General features: G+C 39.4%; 1 protein-coding gene across 1 annotated transcript in view; it reads left to right on the top strand.

The window, feature by feature from the left end:
• The first annotated feature begins 268 nt into the window (after window positions 1-268).
• Window positions 269-24,315, top strand: part of LOC149791461 (cystatin-M-like) — a 46,509-nt gene continuing 22,462 nt past the window's right edge. Inside the window, exons 1-3 of the mRNA XM_089970005.1 lie at window positions 269-670; window positions 19,653-19,712; window positions 23,058-23,288. Coding sequence (XP_089826131.1) covers window positions 470-670; window positions 19,653-19,712; window positions 23,058-23,288 — 492 coding nt within the window. The 5' untranslated portion in view covers window positions 269-469. The remainder of the gene's footprint in view (window positions 671-19,652; window positions 19,713-23,057; window positions 23,289-24,315) is intronic.

The raw sequence follows: 24,315 nt of genomic DNA, 5'->3' as shown, positions 1-24,315 counted from the left end.
CTTGGACTTGTCAGGTATAGGAGTAATCCAGTCGCAACAGGTACATTTTCAATGATGTACATCGCATTGGTAAAAACTCATAAACAATCCTGTACATGCTGTACATATGAATTATCCTATTCCTGCATGTGCCAAAAGACTCAATTTTATTTTAATTATGACAGGTACTATACCTGTAATATATTGCACCAATCACAGCTATTTTAATTTCCATACATTACTCTCCGCCCACGTCCAGGAGAAGACTTGTGCAGAAGGTACTGTTTTGCGCGATGTAGGTGGCCTCTCTCCACTTGGTGACACTGGACGTTTCCCACGATGAACTCGCTCTAATCGGCAGGTTTAGGTTGCCCGTTTATATCATAAACTAAAATGAACCAAGGTATTCCAAATGACCCTCATGGATATAAACAACTGAGTCACAATATCTGAACAATATTTATTCCGAGTGGAGACAACATTCTCGACGATGAAATTGATTCTTTTTGCCGTTATTGTTGGACTTGTGTCGTGCCAGATTAGGCCTGGCGGTGTGTCGAAGAAGGACCCCAAAGATCCAATGTTTCAGAAGCCAGCCATGGTAGCGGCGAATTACACAGACAACGACAACTCAGTTTCTCTCTCCGCTCGGTATGGCCAAAACTACGAAGTCGTTGCAGCATCAACACAGGTGAGAATAGCATCAAGTGTTACTTAAAACATACGGTTACTAGATAGAAGGTGTGCATGAGGAAAATTATCTTGGCTGATTCAGACAGAGAGTATGCAGGCAATATTACGGGAAGATTCCATCCTTGTGAAATATTACTAAGTTTCGTCCTAAATGTAAATGTGCCATTTTTAGTTGTTTTGAATATATTTCTCGTTATTTTCCATATATGTTGAGTAGTTTAAATCTTCAATCAAAATATTGTAAGACTAGTTATCTTTTATTTTTGCCAATTTTATAGTGAAAGCAGCAAATAGATAAATATTAACATCCATTTTCATCAAATTGGTAAACAAAAAATACCATTCTCAAAGTTAACTGCATAATACATACGTTGACCATTATACGGTATAAAGACCAGTAGATCCAACTGTGAGAACTAATTTAGGTAAGTTTTCTAGCTGCATCATAAGTATAACACGCTCTATGTTTGCATAACAGGAATAACTAGTAAATGAAAACAAGTCTGTTCCATTGTCTTTCATTATTATATAATATTTCGCATGTTCCGAATCTGACATAAATTGACGGAAGACCTTATTTTCCACATCTAACAATATTTGTCAGTATATATCTCTGTGTGTGTGTGTAGATATAGAAGGGAGATAAGATTTACTAGATTTCCCTCTCCATTAATTGAAAATGAACATTGATGGCATTACTGAAACTGAACCTTTGATTCATTTCGTATAATAGTTTCTTTCTATATAATTACTAGAAGATTAGAGTGTTCGTCTGATAAATGTGTCTGTTAATTTAAAACTGACCACAGTTATCGAACAGCGAACAAAGGAAGCGATTATAGAATGCAGCTTATAATATATATCCAGTAGGAGCTTAATTATCTTTGGGAGAAGTTGTTCGCATTTTATTGAACGTTCAGTAGGAACATGCTTAGACTATCCCTTAAATGATTACAAAAGCTACGTATAGAAAATGAGACAAAAATGCCATCATATCTTTCATTATAATCACGTTTTTTTAGCTGAAATATTTCTTTTCTGAAACATGAACTGACTAGTGGATTTCTGTACTGAGTTTTTGCAGATTATTTCATAAGGATATCAGAATACCCTTGACATAGTTCGCTTAGTGTTGTTTAGCTTGTGATTTAGCTTTTCCAGTTTGTGGCAATTTGCCCATTTTAAGCTTTATCATCTCTTCAAAGTAAGTTTAGTATAAAAAAAGAAGCCACGAGGTGGTCCTATTGCATGAAAAAAAATCTATAATACTCTGTGTACGAAACAAAGTAGGAATTGGGACTCACAACGTGGGATTCTATGGTCTTAGTGATTTCTATGGTAGTCTTGCAATCATAGGGCATCCAGGAAACTGGACACAAAGTTATTTTTCTTATGGATCTAAAATGTTACTGCCACAAATTTCCATTTGAAACAATATTATCAGATATCTTTTTTATATTTACATTTCTATACATCATCTAAATTGTATACACGAGACACTACTATAAAGGTCTGACGCATATAAACATAGTTGACATGTGAAGTGAGAGACAGTGGCTAATAGCTTTGGAGCTGATATGCTGTATCCCCGGGCTAAATGTTCTGCAGCCCTTTGAAGCACTATCAATCACGCCAACAAAACAAACTCTTACACATTCATTGACATATGCTTTATTGACTGATTAACCATTAACATAGATATTACGGATGATATGTGCATGCATCATCAACATGAAATAATTGGACATACAAATATGGCAGTGTTACTTAGGGACCAACCATTTATTTTTCCCACGAGACATCAATTAAGAACAAGCAGCAGAGGGGGCGAATCGGACATTTTGTCCAATCGTTATTTTGCTTAATTAATACTTTCTGCACTCAACGATCTAGTGTCGTCAGCGCCTGGTAAAAAAAAAACGACGACGGTCCATCCTACACGATGGTGACGTCATTTGGTTTAATTAACACCTTCTGCGCGCCGATCCCCAGTGTCGTCAGCGTCCGGTAAGCACATCGACGACCGCGTCGATGTCATCGCCCCCTCTGCTGCTAAGTGGTTATTTACAATGATCTTACAAACAGAGTGATCACTAACTCCTCCTCCTGTAGATCAATTAGGTTATTTGACTGATCGGTGAGTTTAAAATTAATTCTCGTTAAAAACCGATCATGGCATCGCATATAGACCGGATTAATCGGATTCTCAACGATTAAAAATCCCGGAGGGGCTGTTGGTGAAAATGAATAAAGGATATATCCCTGTTGAGCTTGATTTGATTGATTGGTATCTACCTGGTAACTCCCTTCGATAACATCACACACTAGATTGATTGCTATCACCGATGCGATATTTACGTTGTATGGAGCAATATGCCTACCATCATCCCCGTTATCGTGTCTGAGGATATAAGTTGATGGACCGATAAAATCATTAAGAGACTTTCTTAGTTCTGGCGTGTTGTATCTTGGAAACTTAAAATCGGGTAAATCGGCTTCTGCGATATTATACTCGGTTAGGAATTTTTGTTTATTATCAATTCTGCTAGTGGATATTACCCCGATGATTCTTTCATTGATATATTCCATGTCTAATATAAGTTGATTTAACACCTCAACGTGTTTTTGTGCTTTTGTTTCCCGTAGCTGTTCTAGTTGTGATTGGTAAATACGATTAATCTCGATAAAAAACCTATCGATATCATTTAAATTAACTTCGACCTCGACGACCGATCCAGGAGTTTTCTCGTACCTAAAATACCAATACATGGTATTCCTGTCTTGAAATGTAAACCAGTCGGGGGGTGACGAGTTTTTCATAACAAACAAAACATCTCGATAATTGGGATTAATCTCATGATACGATTGTTTGCCCTCGGGGTTTTCATAAGGTGGATTCTTAGGCCATCCTAGTATGGTTCTTATTGAACTGTTATAAATATCAACCATATACCCCGGTGTGCTTATTTCAATCGTCGACGATAACGTCGGTTCATGAACCGTAATAGCGATTTTTGATTCCTTTCCTGTGATCGATTTTATCCTGCGTTGAAATTCTTTATTGATTTGTTCTATTTGGTATGACCCAGTTGGTATTGTAACCTCCTCCCAGTTTGGGGTTCCATCGGGTTTATTTTTCCGTGCAAAAACCAGCGAGTTATTAGGTTGTTGTCCGTTAAATGCGTCCGCTCGAATATTAGGCCAACTGTGATATACTCGCAATTTTGCCAGCGCTATTTCCTTCACTGGAACCGGTGATGGAAAGTTTACACTGAATTCGGGTTTCGTTGATGTTATCGATATCATATTTGTTTGTACCGGAGTGGTGTTCTCCGCGATCCGCTGAAGTAATTGAAACCCTTCGGGGTTCAGCGACATTATTATTATTCGTTGTTTTTAGTGTCTAATTTTAACAACCAGGTGGTTCCGGCTTCCAGTTGAAAATCCTCGATTTTTGACATCGCGGAGCTATACAACTGGACCATCGTGGAGAATTCAACATCGGATACGAACAAATTATCAATCGATAACGAGATCAACCCGGATAATTTCGAGTATGCGTCGGATACTATTTGATGTTTTACTGTATACTCGTTGAGTTTTTTCTGAAAACACGATGATATCTTTTTAGTGATTGCGTTGGCGACTCCAGCAACTGTTGTCATTGCGGAGACAGCGATTGGAACAGCGATCGGGGCTATCGTGGTTACCGTGGATAAAATAACACCGGTACCGGCTATTATACCCGACACCGAGTACACGACCGCGTCGATGGCGGTTATTTTACGACGGTATTTTTTTATTTTTACACGGTATTGTTCGGAAAGCGTTTTCAAGTTCGCGGAAAATTCTTTTGCGGTATCGAATCGATATTGATGTGACGTCGGTGATACCTCTGATTCAATTTCCTTGGTGGTCATTTTTATTTTAAAAGAGCTAGTGTTTTTAATTACTTAGATCCACTACAAATTCCGCATACCATGTGATGTTTGCCCTAAATAGACTGCTATCAACGGCTTTAATTATAAACCGTTCGATTGTATCCTTGTCGATGATTGTTGATATTGTATTGTTAAACCCGGATGAACTCGGCGATGATATACTGAACTGCATCGCCGAAATCAATGTCAATCGATAAATGCCCTTAACAATTGCGGTGACATCTATTGCATTACGCGTAGGAGTCCAATCGAATGATCCGTATTGAACCGTGTATACGCCACTGCCGATGATCCCATGAGGTGTTTTCATTTTTTCGAGTTGCTCTGTCATTCTAGGTAGTTTGTCCTTAATCGCTTCAACATCAGTTTTGATTGTTTTTATTTCCCCTCCATACGCGTCTACATTTTTTTTGTTCGCTTCAATATTAGTTTCGAGTTGCTCTGTTATTCTCGGTAGTCCGTCTTTAATCGCTTCAACATCAGTTTTGATTATTTCTATTCTACGCAAATTCGCGTCTATATTATTCTTGTTCGTTGCAACATTAGTTTTGATTGTTTCTATTTCCCGTGTATTCTCGGTCATACTTTTTTTGTTCGCTGCAACATCAAGTTTGATTGTTCCTATTTCATATGTATGTACGTCTATACCTTTTTTGTTCGCTGCAACATCAGTTTTGATTAATCCTATTCCCCGCCAATACGCGTCTACATTTTTTTTGTTCGCTTCGACATCAGTTTTGATTGTTCCTATTTCCTGTGTATGCGCGTCCACACCCTTTTTGTTCGCTTCAATATCAGTTTTGATTGTTCCTATTTCCTGTGTATGCGTGTCCATATTATTTATGATCGTTGTAACATCAGTTTTGATTGTTTCTATTTTCCGTCCATGCGAGTCTACATTATTTATGATCGTTGCAACATTAGCGCCGATTATTTCTATTTCCCGTTCATGCGCGTCTACACTCCTTTTGTTTGTTGCAACATCAGTTTTGATTGTTTTTATTTCCTGTCCATACGCAGTGATATCATTTATAGTTATTGTGATTTCATCCGGTTTGGCATTTTTTTTACCAAGGAATTTATCAAAGTTGTCATCGATCCTGTTAACATTTTTTCGTAACGAGGTAAATTGGCCCGACAGCGTCGTAAACTCCAAAATAGTATTTTTTATTGTTGCAAGATTCGGTTCGGTTACCGTCGGGGTTCCAAAAAAACTAGCGGTAGTGAGTTGTATATCGGTGACAGATTTTTTCACCTCGGCGACAGATTTTTTCACCTGCGCGTCAAGTTCGGTCACCGATCTATCTAACCTTGTAAAACCGTCCTGGACTAATGTTACCCTATCCGTCACCGCTGATATATGTCCACCCGGTTTGAGTCGTCCGTCGCTGGTATACAGCGCGATAGTGTCCTCGGCGGCATCACGCTGTCGTATTAAAACGTCATTCAGTGACACATTACCGGATTTCAATTTACCCTGGCGGTCTTGAAATACAACTATTTCGCCCGGGTCAACACTTGTTAGATTCAACATATCAGCGATTTCATCCTCAATTAGTTTTTTTATGTCGGCGGCGGCCGTTTCCGTGTATTCTTTCAGCGCCGAAACCGGTCGTCCCCAGATATCAATCATTATTATTGTAAATGTTATTCTCTAAAATCCGTTGAGCTTCTACGACCCCACTAGTGTATTCGTTTACAACCACATGAGGTGGTTTTCGCGATGATGAAATCGCCGCGAGTACGTTCAATACCTCACGGCCACATATCGGTGGGTCACTCAATTGCTGTGTTGGCAGCGTGGAATAAAAAACCCGGGTTGAACACGCCGGGGCTGAACACGCCCGGACATACCGCATGAACTCTTTCGGCGGGGCTAACCCGTATGAATCAAAATAGACGATTGCACGCGGATCAATCGCGTACGCAACCCAATGAGTTCCCGCTCCGGAGGACCCATCGAGGTTAATTATGCCTGTTTCAGTATTCCTTGGGGCCGCCGGTAATTGATCCCTCATAAAAACACCTCTGAAGTTTTTTATCGCTAACGCGTTTGCGGCGTCTATTAAATCAAAATTAGACATTGGAGTCATAGACTCAGGAGTCATTGACTCCCGAGTTAATAAACGGTTCCCGGTAGTCTTAGACCCTTTCCCGAATACCATGAATACGGGGTTCCCGGTAGTCTTAGACCCTTTCCGGCCACGGGTCGTTTTTTTTTGTAGCCTTTCCCGGTTGCCTTCTTTAATGCCATTCCCGCCGCGGTACCAACGGCCCCCAACGCCGCCGCCTTAGCCACTGCTGGTGCGGCCGCGGCAATCAACGCTGGAATCGCAGCTAACAGCGGAAATATCCCACCGGTCTTTTCCATGTTTTTAATTGCTGCGGCGGAAAAATCTATTTGAACACCCTTTTTATTCTTCATCGCATCATTGAAATGTTTTATTTGACGCGCCGTCAACGATATCTTATGATTACCACCCACCATCTGTGACGGCTTCAGCGTTATTGTGGTTCCGCATTGTTTAGCCGACTTTGATCGTAATTTCTTGACTTGACCATCAGTCAACTCTACACTGACGACACTATACGACATTTTATTGTAAACGCGTTTGTGTTTTCAATTACATGTTTTCCACTGGTGCATCAACGATTCTCATTCGTCCACCAACGCCTTCCAACAGCATTGATTTATCGCTGAGAATGACAGCAACCGCTCTATAATTAACACCACCCGGGGCTATACGAGCTCGGAAGTGTATATCAACGACGGATTGTCTCGTTAAATCAAGATGTTCCAACGAAAAGTAATAAATCGGATACAGGTTTTTAAAATCAAGTTGTGATATTTGCAAACCAGTGTCGACGTTTTGATCACGACCCATATATGACAGCAATCGATGATACACACGTGCGATATGGTTGTCGCCGTAATTAAGCTGTATATCCTCGGATGGTTCCTGTTGTCCGTTTATTCTCAGCGAAACATCCCTGACTCCTAATTGATCAAATATCATATGGCTGTGTTCTTGACTACCCAATCGATTCCTATTCTGCAGCGCTATGAATATATGACGCGGGGCTGAAACACCCTGTTTTGACGCCAGGTGCCATGTAAACGTATCGGCGACGTTATCCTCTTTAGCATCAGTTGTTACCGCTAGCCAACTCAACAGCGATTTCCCTCCCTGTTCCATAAATGCTAACAATCGTGCTTCCGTGGTAACTGATGGAGTCAGCACCGGCATCCACAATGCCATTTTAGTTAAAATGACTTTACCGGCGGCGACACCAGCAGCACGCCATATTGCATTGTTATCATCGCCCCTTCGCGTCAGCGCGATTGTATGCTTAGCCCCATAGATAACTTTTCTGACATTTCTGCAGAATCCAAATATGTGATGGAGTGGAATCGCGCATGAAAACTTTCGGCGTGGTCCTTGCAACATTCCTACTCGTGTTGCGAATCCTAGATTGAAATCATTGTTGGTGCTTTTTATAACAGTGAAATTGTCACCTGGTTTTGCTCTGCGGTCTGGGTTAGCTGCTTCATCCTGGTCAGCTGCGGTATTTCGTGGTGTCAGCACGTTAACGTACTGAAGATGGTCAGCGTTATTGGTGGTGTCCTTCGAAAACATCATAGATGGGCCCGCCGATCTTGTATAATCATCCGAGTATCTCGCCAACCCAATTATCGTTGTTGCAACATCAACCTCGCGTTCTATTGATTCAATTTCTCGCCCGTCAATAAGATATCTGGCGCTCTCAAATAACGCCATGATACCGTTGTTGACGAAGCCAACTCGAACACGATGGTCATCTGCGTATGGTGCATTATCGGCGGCATTTGTCACGAGTTCTCCCTCGATTTCGATAAACGCTTCACACGGCAAAAAATATTTACTGGTATCTTGGACTTGAAGTTCAATTCGCGATCGTAGGTCAGGTTGCGCTGCATAATAAGAATAATATTGATAATCACGGACAGAATCATCCCTGCGTACTGGGGCGTCCATATCAAACGCGGGATCAGCGGTACGCGCAAACATTCTATTATTTATCATGTTGATGTTTTCAATTGCGATTTTTTCGTCGTAAATTCTTTGAATTTAAACCACTCCCCGCTATCGCGTTCATGAGCGCGTTGGTTGCCGCATCGGCGGATGGCGAAGTCGTCGCCAACGACTCTAATTTTTCTTCCACGGCGTTATTTATTACTTTACTGACATTTGCAGGCATCACTGTCGTTGATGGCATTACCGGTGGTTTCTGTTTTTTTCTCCTGAATTTCACCAATGACATTAGTTTGTCCCGCGCGGCTGAAAACGCCCTTCCGGCAACATCTCCAATGGCACTAATACCCTTATCACGAATAACATCAATAGCCTTCATTCCTAATTGTTTGGCTAACGGCGCTACTTTTGGAGCCATTCTTGTAAATAACCCCGCAATGGTGCTACCGAGACCATCTCCATAGTACGCGCGGTAAACAGGCAATCGCGAGTTTACCAAGTAGACGAGTACTGGTTTATCATGGTTGTAGTGTATGATCATCCTTATTAAAAACACCAGTTTTCCAATTAATCATCCACGAGTTCGTCTATGAGCGTTCGATATGCATTAATGTCCATAATACCGCCTGCAAATAACCGCTTGCAAATATCAGCGGCCTCATTGATTATTTCCGTAGAGTTATTTCCGGCTCGTTTTCCTCCAATTAGTACTTCCAGCCGTGATATATCACTGAGAACACTATTAGGGCAGGTAACGCCGTAGGATTCTTTACCAACAGGGTATCCTTTTCCTTTTTTTGGTGTTCTACTCTTAACTTTCTCGAGGAATTTATCGTAATCGGGATCACCACGATGTGGTAATGCGTCTTTATGTTTACTCGCTAAATACACTATTCTTGCCCAGTTCTCCGTCGAGGTTATTTTTTTCTTGTAACCTTCATTGATATACTCATCTCGAATGCTCTTAGTTGATGTTGTAGCAACAAAATTAACTAATTCTTCATCGTCGTCGATGTCTCTAATTTGATCTATTGCGGACTTTTTAAGAACATTACGGGGTATATTTCCCTCTTTCTTTTTTTCTTTCGATGTTTCTTCGGGTGTTTCTTCGGGTATTTCTTCTTCTGGTTCTTTCGCAGTAGCACCTAATTCTTCCTCGTCGGCCATTGTAACATAAGGTTCTTGTGGTTCGGTTATAGCGAGTGGTGGTGGCCTCCGTGTTGTAGCAGCCGCTATTTTTGCAGGGAGTGTTTCTAAAGACCTTTTTGTTTGTTTTGTCTCTGCCGCTATCTTTTCAAGCGCACCAAGAACGGGTACAGTTGCCGCTGTAACATCCTTAGTCGCTTTAGTTACCGGGGCAAAGAGTTGTTCGCTTCCAACAGTAAAATCGGTTTGCATTTGTTGTCGCGTTTGAAGTTTCTCTCTCACCCTGTCTCGTAACGGTATAAACTTTTTAAGCGCTGCTAGCCGCTCTCTGGCTAGCCGAGTAGTAAGTGATTCACCTACCATTATTGTAAATTGATCCGCAATTTTCTAATTTTCCGCCGAGTGTACCATCGGGAGCTCCACGGAGTTTTCGTCTATAATCCTTCTAATGTTTTTGATCTTACTAGAAATCTCCCGGCGTCGTTCATAAACACGTCCGAGTTTTTTTCGTATTATTTCAACGGCAGTAAATAGTCCAATGAATGCATTTGCGTCATTGTGGTACAGGTTCTCATTAATCGTATGTTGTAATCGTTTTATAAAAAAATACTCGCGGGCCAGGGTAAAACGCCCCCGTTTCGACTGTTCGTTAATAATCTCATAATCGGATAATATTTTTTCACTGTCGAGACCATCAGATAATTCAATTCCTTGATTTTTTAATTTTGAAATCTCAGTTAATATATTATTGATGTCTTCGATATTCATTATTCTTATAAAACATCTTATTTCTAATATCAAAAATTTTAATAAAATTATTGGGGGCCATTTTTGACCCCGTTTTTTGTATGGACAGTACAATGCCGTAGATCTCCACTCGAGTGTTGTGGCAGATTGCAGGCATACATGGACAGTACAATGCCGTAGATCTCCACTCGAGTGTTGTGGCAGATTGCAGGCATACATGGACAGTACAATGCCGTAGATCTCCACTCGAGTGTTGTGGCAGATTGCAGGCATATACATATACTTAATTAAGGACATTCACATCTTGGAACCCCAAAGCATACATCTCCGGGAGGGAGGCCTAGGGTGACAAACGTCATCGTAGACCGCCCAGAAGATATGCTTGGGGGACATCACTACATGTACTTAATTAAGGATGAATATATTTATAATGAAATGATTGATGGATGATGGGACGGCACAAGACAGCACAAACATAAAACGGCGGGGCGGAACTCTACGGCCAATTCAACCAATCAAAAGCAACCCAATTAAATTAACCCGGTTGCATGATTGTAAACAAAAGACAACCACACGCCCGGGTCAAGAGCGTGGGTTAGTTTTGATTAGTTGAATTGGCTTTCGAAAGCCCCAGGCTTATAACGAGTCATCTTATATATAAAGTGACTAATACAGCGGCGTCAGTCACAAGGTGTGTGTTAATTTGAATTCCCTTGAATCGTTTGAATCCTTAAATACTTATTAATGGTGTTTCACGGCATTTAAATGAAACCAAATACTCAAATAAAACATTAAAAAAAAGAATACAGCTGTTAGATAACAGCGTGTATTTCATTAGTTTTCATCGTAAAATGATTAATTAATCGCAACATTAATTGGACTTCAAGGGACGCAACATTAATTAGACTTCAAGGGACGTAACTCTTGTCATGCGACGCTATCACAAAACGAGTTATCTCCCTTTGATGTTATATATGAAAATCGAATTCTATGACCCGTCTTTTTTGAGATCGCTGTTTGATATATTCGTTCTGCAACAAATTGTATTGAGGCGATACAAATGTCAAAATATTTTCCTGCCTCATTCATCGACTGAAATATTTTTTCCTCGTGAGTTGTTGTATCAAATGACTTTACGGGTTTTGCTTTCTTTGAGTATTTACCAGTTTGGCCTTTTTTACTATTTTCACTCTGAGAGATGGCTTGCAGATTACACAGTCTATTATTTTGATAATTAGAATCAATGTGATCAATAACGAGACTATCTTTGATCAATCCGTGGAAACATTCATAGATGATTCTGTGACAGAGATATTTTTTCCCTCCAGCAGTAAACATTAAATACCCGTGATTGTTTTTCCATCCAACCGGCTTCTTCAGTCTACGATTTCTAACAATACCGTCGCGAGATGCCTCGTAATTGACGAGCAGGGGATGCGGCTGAAATTCTTGGTCCATTTGTATAATAATACTACTTGTCTAATTTATTATTTGGTTTAATTATGAATCTTTCAACGTAGTCTTGGGGGGTTTTGATGACGAAGTCGGCGGTGGGGTTGATGACGGCGTTTTTAATTCGCTTGTCATAATAGCGTTTTAGTTCCCTGTATCGCTTTCCGCCACAATTGATACACAACTGTGATTTTCCTCTTACACCGACGTGGCAAACCAAGCACGGGAGGGGGCCAAGAGAACCATTACGAACGCTTTGTAAATGATACCCGCAGAATTCACCTCTACATGATTTATTGCACGGGGTTGTCGACCCAATCATCAACCATTTGCAGTGATTCATTATACTATATTCTTTCATTTAAATACTTGTTTTAATTATATGGATGAGTTCGAGAGATTGGCAGCAATTAAACCCCGGAAAAATATTAGGTTTAATCTCGATAGAGTCCTCAAGGACACACCAAAAGCGTTAATAAACGATAAAACCCTGTTGAGTAAAATACGCGATTGTATCAATGAATTCAAGCGTGATGGCGCATCTCACAGTTGGTCAACATTTCGAATTGATGGCATTGTTGATGCTACCATGAACGACAACCGCGCAGCAATGATAATATCACAACTTGACGGTAAAAGGTATTTCTTCAGAGTAAAATTCATTGTCCGGGTGGAATCAGGCGATTGGATCATGCGTGATAAATTTGAACCAGTTCTCAGCGACAAGAAAACAGTCACTGTCAGCCGCGACTCCAAGCCGGGGTTGTTAACCGGAATTGACAAACCATACTATGAACGAGCGTATCCTGAAACAGCAGTTGTTTATGGAATATACCCGTTAAATAAGAAACCTGATATCGGAAAACTGAAACCGATGAAACAGTCAACTGGGATAAATTGTGTAGCAGAACGAATAATAGAGCATTTTACAAATGCATGTCGAGGAAACAAATTGACTGATTTACGACGTAGCAAAATCAACCAGTGGGAACTAACCGTAAAAGAGCGTGGAGCAACCATCAGCGACATAGCGAGATTAGAAACATCGCTGAGATTTCCAATAACCGTTACAACGATAACCGGTGAAGTATTATACGAATCGAAGTATAAATCGAAGGGAGCCCCAATCAAAATTATTGATCATAACGAACACGCATGGACGCCCGTGATCACAATATTTCCACGGGATAGAACAGTAAAGTATATACCCGAAGAATTCCTGGGAGAACAATTCTCCAAGGACGGTTTTCTCGCGGAGAGGAAACTATTTGATGCTATTGCCTACTTGTGTAAAAACGACCCTGTATCAATGTGGTTACTTCGCAGCGCTGAAAACGATGCGGATACCTTTGATCAGTTTGTAAGACCAAACGGTGAATTATATCGCACTGAAGCATTTCACAACAGGATGAAAAAAACCGCCATAGAATTTGAGGAGCATGATGAACAACTGCTAACAAATTGTTTTACGATTCCATCGGTTGTAGCTCATGTTGCAGCAAGGAAAAATGCGTGGAGACCAACGCGCAAGGAATTTCTACCGGATGTACAATCCAGTTGTTTGGAATACTATCACGGTGGACTATGGAACACTGAATACAACCGCGACGCTATGATCTCGGTTGATATGGTTGCCTGTTATCCAGCGAGTTTTCTCGGGTATGGATCCGCCGCTGAGTATTTCAAACGATTTGGACACCCCAGTCATGAAATGACTCGTGTTGCTATTAATGGACCACTGCCTGATTTTGATTTAACCGGATTCGCTCGCATAGTATCATTTGAATTCGCGGCAGGACTCCATCGCTGTTGCTATATTTGGATCGGTAAACACATGGCTGAAAAGAGATGGCTGCCAATAGCGCTGCTACGGTATATGATTGATTGTAGCATGCTAGTTTCGTTGATTGTCAGTGACGCGATTATATCATACCGGGCACAGACTGAAGTCTGGTTACCAGAACCGGAGCGTCTAGATAGCATAATTGACGAGTCCAGAAAAAACATTGATGCCGACGAGGAATATATCATCGAATGGTCCAGGAGGATATTTAACCAACGAAACCGCGAGGCAAAAGATCTCGGTAGAAGAATAATTGGTAAGTTCACACAAGGTGGAAAAAACCACGACTACAAACGATATTGCTCACGGCTGATTATAGATGACGCAGAATATGATTTCGTAATCAAGGACACAGTGGCAAAAAATAGATACGTGAACTGCAAAACAGCTTTCTTGTCCAATGGAACGAGGTTGGGTACAGTTGTTACCTACAGCGATGGAGACAGCCCGGCGTATCCACATTTGAGGGCGTCTATGCTGGGATATGCCGCTATCAATTTATTCTCGATGATAAATAGATTCCCCGATACCGCGGTTAGAGTAGCCGTTGATTCGTTTTATGTTGACGTAGCGTATAAGGGAAACGTAGCCGAGTTTACTAGTCCGGACGAGAGTTGGGGTACATGGAGAATTAAAAATGAAATACGACGCGATTATTCCCCGTCAGCAGATGTCACCGTTGAGAACAACTACTTACGCGGTGATAAATTGTCAGAATGGTCTAATGCACCATCGTGTTCTGATCCAATTTGTAGACACAAGACGGTTTATTTAAGCGGCTGTGGCGGGTCAGGAAAGACGACTCGGGCAATTGAATTATTTCGAACGCGGGCAAGTATAATCGTGCTTACACCGACCCATAGACTAGCGCGAGAGATAAAACAACGAAATGTTGACGCCGTTACTTATCACAGCTTTTTTCGATACAGCGGCGGTGAGTGGACTCCTGATCGAATGGGTGAAAAATTTATTCCCGACATTATCATCTGGGATGAGATATGTACTGTTTCGTTAGATACTTTACAAATGTTTCTTGAGTGGTTGCTGCGCGCGAATACAGCGGTGATCATGTGTGGGGACCATGGCCAACCACCACCATTTGTCGGCGAGGGTCCACATGATTGGTTAAGGGGTTTTGTGGACTATTATGAAGAAACCGATACTGATTACCGAGCACTTGATGAACAACTGCGCGAGGTTAAGAAATTAATCAGATTACAGCCGGATAGAATTCAATGTGAAATAATTCGCGAGGTGATTCCGGAAACGCCGTTAAATGAATTCTGGGAAACATGGAGACCAAACGATTTGATTGTAGCGAGTAGAAAGATAGTCAGAGACACACTTCAGCGGAAGTTGTTTACGTTGCATAAGGAAAAGTTTCCAACGCGTCCAGTACCGTTATGTTATAGACCCGCGGACACACGGCGGCAGAACATTGAAGTTGAAATTCCAGGCCGGACAGAAAAACAAATTCTCGTGCTGAATGATATCGTGCTCGTTGATATCAGCGTCGTCGAGGACGCGCTACGTGCTGATAAATCCCCGTGGACGCTAGGATACGCAACAACAATACATTCCTCGCAGGGACTAACCATCACGGACACAATTGTTTGGATAGTTGATAATCGCATCGAATGGTCGAATCTAGTCTATCTTGCAGTGTCCAGAGTACGAAGGATAAATCAGCTTCGAAGAATTGTTATTGACGAAGCCACCGACGAAGCCGGCGACAAAGTCACCATCGATGCAAGCGTCATTGATAGAAAACTCTCGGGTTACCGCCAACAGGATAAAAAAAAACAGCGGCGTTTTGATATTGATGCCGAATTAATAATCTCGCTACGACAACAACAGAATAATCACTGCGCGAGTTGCAATTGTATAATGAGTTGGCGTTATTCGGATAAAGACACTCGCCAATTTACCGTGGATAGGATCGATAACAGTCTCGGTCATGTCAAAAACAATGTGAGGTTGACCTGTCTTGAGTGTAATAGACGCAACGGCGCTAGTTAAGACCACGCGGGGGTAATTGAGTATCGTTAGGTATCACTTGTAGTTGCTCGCGTGTAAATCCGCGCTGAGGAGCAATTGAATCCAGTCTATAGATCGGTGGTCTACCAGTTGATCGTGTTATCGTTGATATGTTATGTGTGGTAACACTCCAAATAGGATCGGTAGCCCTTTTTTTACCGCCTTCAAGCTCTCCTGGTTCATATAGATATCTAACAGTGACATCGCCAAGAATCGGCTTAGAAACGCTATTTATTTTTAATTTTCCGGGTATATACTCGTATTTAATCGCGTCGCTGGGCTTCATGTTGATTACTCGGGTAATCTCGTTATTTAACGCTGCAATTACACCTGGCAACCTTTTAACCCATTCACGAGATCGTTTTTCTTGGATGAATTCCTTCGCGTATTGATATCCAAATAACCGTTCAGCGAGAGTCCGATTGAATCGTTCAACAATTGCCTGATCACGATGTAGCGCAGTATGACCTCGTCGTATCGCGACGCTATGATGTTTCAGCGTTGATAAAACAGCGCCGCGAAATTCACTACCAGGATCAACTTGTAATAGATTTGGCCAGCGCAGAGGACCTCTTCGATAAATCCGCTCAAACGCATCGGCTACTTCAGTTGCTGACTTTGTTTTCAATGGTTCCGCTTGTTTGTATCGACTCGCAACATCAACTACGGTTAGCGCGTATTTGTAACCGTTGTCATGCGGCAGAAATAGTATATCAGCCTGATGAACTTCATTAGGTACGCTGACATCAAAGCGCGAGAAGTTGATTTGTTTAGGCGGTGGTAGATAGATTTGCCATATAGCCTGTTTGGATAACCAATTAGCCGCAGTGGTCTTTGTTACCTTTGCAGCGCTTGCAAGCTTACCAATTGCGGCCTTCCCCTTCCAGTATCCTCTCGGAGAATAATAGATGGAATCCATCGTTTTTCTTGGATGATTGTTATTAATTACCAGCGCCAATCATTAATTTACCTTTCATAGCCGATTTTACCAACCATGAGGCCAATTTTTCTTTGACGGATTTATCAGGAATAGCATTTAGCGCGTGAATTAATTTTACATCCGCGATATGACGCTGTTGCAGATCGCTACTTTTGTAAGCAACATCATGAGCATGACACGCCTTATCGATAGCGTTTATTGGATACTCACCGGGTTTGGGCTGATTTTGATCATCGAGTCTAATATCTAATCGTGTTCCGGGGCCACAGTAGTTATATCCTGGGAGGTGTTTTTCTCCTGGATACTTTGCCCACGGTGTTCCGGGGAGTTTTGCCAATTTGGCTGCGATGTCACCTCCTCGCTTTTTTTTAAAACATCTCCGGGTCTAATAGAAATAAATCTAAATTTCTTTGTACCGCATTGTACACACTTACCAGTAAGCGCCGATCTGTTATTTCTTGTCGTAACGGTTGTCATATCATTTGTGCCAGTACGCACTCTACACTTCACACAATATAGATCCATAATTTATGTATAGAGATATGAATATAATTGATTTTTCGGCGACTAAAACAAGAGAACCAGTTAAGCATGTTGCAGCGTTACCAAACTCGATCCGGATGATTATCATCGGACCATCTGGATCCGGCAAGACGCAATTGTTACTCAATTTAATAATGAGATGGATGAAGTGGGATAAGTTGTATTTGGTTGCTCCTAGCGTAGATGATCAACGATGCTACGAGGTGTTGAAAGATTTCAACGAGAATGCATCAGCGATCGCTAAAAAGAATGTTATTGAGTTTATTACGGATATCAATGATGCACCGGGTATTGATGATATTGATGGCGACGTTAACAATCTAGTCGTGTACGATGATGTTATGTTAGACAATCAAAAGAACCCAGCTAGGATATTTTCCAGAGGCAGGCATAAAAACACTGACGTGATATATGTCACTCAACGATACACTCAGATTCCAAAAGTAATCAGAGATAACTGCAATATTCTTGCTGTATTCAACGGCGTTGATACACACACGCTACGAAATATCTGGCAAACTTGGTGTGGCGGTGACATGGACTTTAATGGTTTTCGAAACTTTTTTAGTCATGCTCAGTCGACCCCACATGGATTTGTAACGATAAATTTACATGATCCTCGGACACGATATCGTATCGGACTTGACCAAATATTCGGTTAGTTGTAAATAATTTTCATTGTAAATAACCACTTAGCAGCAGAGGGGGCAATGACATCGACGCGGTCGTCGATGTGCTTACCGGACGCTGACGACACTGGGGATCGGCGCGCAGAAGGTGTTAATTAAACCAAATGACGTCACCATCGTGTAGGATGGACCGTCGTCGTTTTTTTTTTACCAGGCGCTGACGACACTAGATCGTTGAGTGCAGAAAGTATTAATTAAGCAAAATAACGATTGGACAAAATGTCCGATTCGCCCCCTCTGCTGCTGAACAACATAAACTATTCATGGTAATTAATTATACCACAGTGGCTATCATGAGAATCTTATAGCTTTTCCCCCAGATGGAAAGTAATATCAATATTGGGTTTTTACTAGAAGTCTTTAGATGTCTAGTGGTCGATACGAAAATTACGTTCGTCTGATGTCCTGTATATTGACATTAGCAGCCATCTTGAAAATCTTCAGTTTCTTTTGTCCTCATAAATTGTAAATTATATCGACATGGGGACAACAGAGAACTAATTGTGTCGTGTTGTTTTGTCCTGAATGAAACGAATGCAAATTTGACCTCAAATATGGCTGCCTCAATAAATATAATGAAAATTTTGTCACAAATTTTATTAAATGGTTGGTCGTATCAGCACGGTGTTTAACCAAAAGTTGTTTAACTGTGTCAAGTTTGTCCTAAACGTAAATGGTACCAATATTAATCCAATATGGCTGCTAGAGTGTCTAATTAGAAAATCGCATCTCTCAAGAATATCGGATTTGTTTTCAACACTTAGTAGTTAAATGGATTCGGATTTGTTTTCAACACTTCGTAGTTAAAAGGAAGCAATGGTTTTGTCTTTAATTCCCAGAAATTCATTTCGGACACTATAATGTCAGCCCATTCTAGAGACTCTTGTTAAATGGTGATATTAATTAGAAACTACATGAAATGAAATTTGTGGATCAAATTTTATGTACCAATGGTTGTTAACTGTCTTACAAAGTCTACTTATTAACTTAAGTAGGTTTTTCCCTTTAATCATGCTTTTGAGCAGATTTGGTTTGTTCTCATAACAGTTAGCTAGAAAAGCAGTAGACTGGTGATTTCTAAAGAAACAGTATATCACCCCTTTGACTCGATCAACGGATATTTAAATATATGTTGCCAAAAAGTCAAACTTAGATTAGCTATATTAAGAAAATATTAAACACAAGCCAAGTTTGAAATTTTGAGCACCACCACACAGCATTTTTTTCATGTCGTGTAAATTATTTAGGGCATGATTAACAATGTTGTATGTTATATTTGGATCAAAATGTGAATTTTATTATGCCTAGATCGATTACATTTACCTTTATGTTAATAGCTGTAACATGTAGTAATTATATTTTAGTTTATGGTATATAAGTGTGTTCTATATACGTTTAAATTGCTTATCTATGGTGCACAAAAAGTTATCACAGTTTTTTTCAAAGACCCATGATGATTGTCCTCATTCTTTGATTTATGCAGTCTATATCCGTCTTATGATCACTTTAATGGAAACGGAAATATATTTCGAGACCAATGCATAGCAAATACATTCTATAGAAAGCATTGGAATGACGCAGATATCCATAACTAATCTTGATACTGTAAATCTGGCAATGATATTACAGGTCGTGGAAGGAGTGCTGTACAAGCTGACCTTGAAGTTCACAAGCGCTGATAATACTGTTGTAAGTATATTATTATAAAGCCACTGCAATGACAGCGAGGGGCAGCTCAATGTCATTCTCACTATCCGTCAGTCGTATATTATTATAATGGTAAACAAATACCATATTTAATTGGTTGTTTTATCCTATGGTAATAGTTTGCTACATCTCCTAGTAAAATGAATGCATAAATAAATTAACGTCATGTTTTGTCTTGTATGAATTCCGCCTTCTGTATTGGATCTGTTGGCTATCCAAGGATTTTATAAACTTACTAGCCAGTACACTTCAGACAATAGTTTTTGGCTGAGTCAACCGTAGCTTATTAGCCTCAAGAACTGTACAGGGATGTGTGTTGACAAGTGTATACATGACAATTCATATTGCGAGAACAGGCGATATTTGCCATAATAGGTCAACTAGTATCGGTACCGTTTGGCGAACACGTTTTGGACCATATTGTTATTAATTTAGTTTATAATCAGGCTCCTTCGGTGGCTGAGAGAGACCAAAGCCCTGGTTATATTGAAATGTCGAATACAAAATCAGACCCATATTATTTTTTAAATAAACATTTAAAAGACAGATAAGTGCACAAAGAAATATAGTTATTTTCATTTTTTTAAAGACGCTTTTCGATGCACCTTACGGGTTGAGGCCTAATGGTTCACTAACAACCAACCCCCAACCCCCGTTTTGATTGAGCTATTATATATTTATGTTTTCCTTGCTTTTCTTAATTGTAGCAAAACAACATTCATTACTAGTTTATCAACTTATATTGATTGATTGTTGTTGTGTGCAATGGTTAAATGTCGTTGATAATCTGAGACGCAAATTTAACAACACATGAACTCACACTGTGGCTTAAATAAATTTCGACTGTGATATTCAGTTGTCACTCACTCATTATGAGTAAGCTATGTTAAATAAATGTCAGCATTAAGCTCAAAACCTTTGGTATGAAAATGCCTTCACAACATTGCAGGAACCCGGTTGAACTGTCCTGGCGACATTTTGTAATGTTTATGTACCTCTGTTTTTCTCATAATAATCAAGATATGAGAATTTGTTAAATGTATCTGGACACTTAAAAGCTTGTCAGTTCCAATAGAAACATGAAAGAAACTGAATCAGCAACTAACCAGTCTTGCAAATACACACATTAACAAATATCATAAAATTGGACCATCACTGTGTCTATTTATAACTTGGAGTAGTAGATAAACAGTTGCCCTGGAAAATATGATAAACAATTTGCTTGTGAAATGGTGAATGAGAGATATGAAATATCTGTTAGAAAAGAATCAATGATTTGGTAGATGATTATACTTGAAACCATCTACATAGAATTGGACACATCTGCAAGCTTTAACATCGTTTATGTAATACTACTGACAGTACAGATAGCTAATAGGATGTGTGACTTTGAGAGATTAAAATTGTGGACAAAGAACAGTGTTCAAATAAAATGTTTTTCAGATATAGAGGCCTTGGTCAGTAACTTTAAAACAACGCATGCCCTGGCTTATAGTTATACATATCCCAAGAAGGTCGCAACCTATTTTGACATATTGTTGAAATGTATACCCTCTAACGAGACACGGATTTTTACAATCAGCTAATTTTCAGTGTTTATTTACCTCAAAGCTTAGTCCTTCTGAAAATAAATCGGTGTGAAAATATTTACAAAATTATTATTTGATTTCATTACAAGCAATGTAAGCCAGTACACTCTACCAAAATAGTTTATGCCTTACAGTGTTTTCAAACAAAACATTATACCTGATTTCGTTTGCTCTAAATTGGATGCCATATCACTTATTGGAATGATTATTTTCCAGATTAAGTTAAACCATTTCTTGGTACCAAAATACGTTTTGCTTGAGAGTATTTTCAAAGTTTTGTCTGACTTGCTTCACTGTAGTTTGGATTCCATTTTACTTGTTTAAAGTTTTTTTCCTCCAGGTCATGAAGTCATCCCGTGCCCAATTGCTCTAGGATTGATCGTCTTAATGGCTTTTTGATTTTATAAGCTTTGAACTTTTTTCCAACTTTCATCACCTTTTCTTTCTACGTTTCATATTGTACATGGGACTGAATCCAAGTTTACATTTTGCTTTAGGAAGATTCACAACTAATACAATTTTTAATTATTTCAAAGTTGTTTTACGTTCAAGTGTGAAGTACCTAATACTTATAGCATATGGGTGTTTTGGTATCTCTTACAGTCTGTCATCTGCTTTACTTTCAGGTTGAGATACTCTCTGTAGGGAGATTATTCAAGGGATGTGGACAAGTTTCGTTTTCTGAATGCCGCGAAAATAAGATTAATTCGAAAATGAAAATAAAGTTATTGTCAGTAGAAACAATACCGTCAGGTTTCATAACTAGTTCTTGTCATACACGCTGGATTAGTCTAGCAAAAGAAAACGCAATATGTCAACTGAACCTGCAGCTACCAGTTGTTTTGAATTTAATGGATTAAAATACACTATAGTTATATTTGTTCATTTAAGGTGAAACATCTGTCGTAGTTGTTTTCTAAGCGGCCAATGTCCCGGTTTAGCTTAATTGTCCAATGCATAAATACTGTCCTATATATTTAAACAGTGATGAATTATTATATGTTGCGGTAATGGATAGGTCATTATTATTCATAAAGTACAAGTGAGTGCTTATCATAGGCCAACAACATAATAAAAAGAAAAGATGTAGTGTTGTTCCCCATTCATGGGGCACATGATTCGCTTCCAAGACAATGCTTATGGTTTCGATACAACGTATCAGTTTAAAATTCATGAGTTAAAGGACCTTAAAACGGAGTCCTAACATGGGGATCAATGTCACTAATTTACAAATGTCTTTTAGAAATATCAGAATGAAAATGCAGCACATCACTGGCACACGGAAACCTTTGACAGGAATATTACATAACAATCGTGTGTGTGTGTGTGTGTGTGTGTGTGTACGTGTCTGTGTACGATGTACCGTATACGGTAAGCCAAATAGGCAACTTAGATTATGTAAAGTGCCCAATCTAGATTTTGAAGGGTCTAAATCATCAGCTTATATGGCTCTTGTACAGATAAATAAAAACAAAATCAGTTTAATGTCTAAAAAGTGTATCATTGGAAACTCTATTTGTTGCATTGTTACATTGTAATACAGGTCTTAGTGGCAGTAAATCTTACTAATGGATCTAATTCCATCTCGGAGTTAGAGCAATATGAAATTTAGAACCATTCCATAAAATTTTCATTGATACGTATTAATGTATATCGTACGGATGACAATATATAAAGGAGACTAGGTTTTGCAGATTAGACTTTTGTTAACTACAGAATATATTTATTTCGTTTTCAGACACTCTGTGATGTAGCCGTATTGGAAAAGACTTGGCAGAAGCACATTAGCCTTAATGGCAAGCCAGATTGTCGTACCGTAAACCAGCAACGTATTGGAGGATACCAGAACGTTGATAGTACCTCCCCTGCAGTAAAGGCAGCAGCAGCATTTGCTGTTGATGCGATGAATAAAAAGTCAAACTCCTTGTACAGAAACATGCTGATGGAAGTGGTCAGCGCCCAACAGCAGGTAAACTTCATGGATTCCTCATATGCAGATTTTGCGTCCGTCATGATTACTACAGCCACATTGGATGTATAACAGTAGTGCATCCTTCTTTATTGTTTTTGCGGGATTTATTAATAACATTAAGTTAGTTCCTGATTACACTTTATGTTTTGTTTTATTTTAAACGGTCTTCTTGTTTCTCTTCTAAAGTCCAACCATCTCTGTCGCTGCTCCCTATCAGATCAACTTTACATATTGATTGGAATCGTAAATAATCATGTTCATAAAGAAAGCGTCTGGCGTGAGGCAAATAAACAAAACAAACAAATATAAAAACAAGTCCTTATATATTTGTTAACAGTTCATCATGAAAAAATTTGTTTTCAGGAATTTGTCGATATATATATATATAGAGAGAGAGAGAGAGAGAGAGAGAGAGAGAGAGAGAGAGGCATCAATACATGGCGTTGTTATAAATGGTGTCATGAATGAATCTGTTTACTAGCAATACTTTGCGGAAACAATGTTGAGACTTTCTCGATGACTTTTTAATAAAGAAATTTTGGTAGTGCATGAATGCTAATTTGTTACACACCATCTAGGAAATTGGCCTCGTGTTAGAAGCATTAAAAGTATGTATCGGTAAGTTGAATCTATGCTTGGAAATGAGCAAAAATTAGATTTAGTTTGGTTTTTCTTTACTTCTCATCCTACTCTTCCATATTTCGTTTCTTATAATTTGAAACATTTATCCCGATTAAAATTCATGCTTGTAAAAGTTGATCTGTACTATCCAAACTGAAGACGAACTTAATAATAATAATAATAATAATAAGAAGAAGAAGAAGAACAACAACAACAACAACAAGAAAAAGAAGAAGAATAATGCATTCTTTACACGATAACTGTATGGTAGAGTCGGCTTTGCTATGTTGACACGTATCCATTCGTAAACTGTCAGCTTATTTGCCTACCGAGTCAATTTTAATTGTACTATGTAGGAATTTTTCTTGCAACATATTCTTCTAGTTGTTTTATTTGCGAATTC

The sequence above is a fragment of the Sinohyriopsis cumingii genome, chromosome 9 (genome assembly GCF_028554795.1).
Source record: "Sinohyriopsis cumingii isolate HCF-2022 chromosome 9, ASM2855479v2, whole genome shotgun sequence".
Lineage (NCBI taxonomy): Eukaryota > Metazoa > Mollusca > Bivalvia > Unionida > Unionidae > Sinohyriopsis > Sinohyriopsis cumingii.
This window is presented reverse-complemented; position numbering and strand designations above follow the sequence as displayed.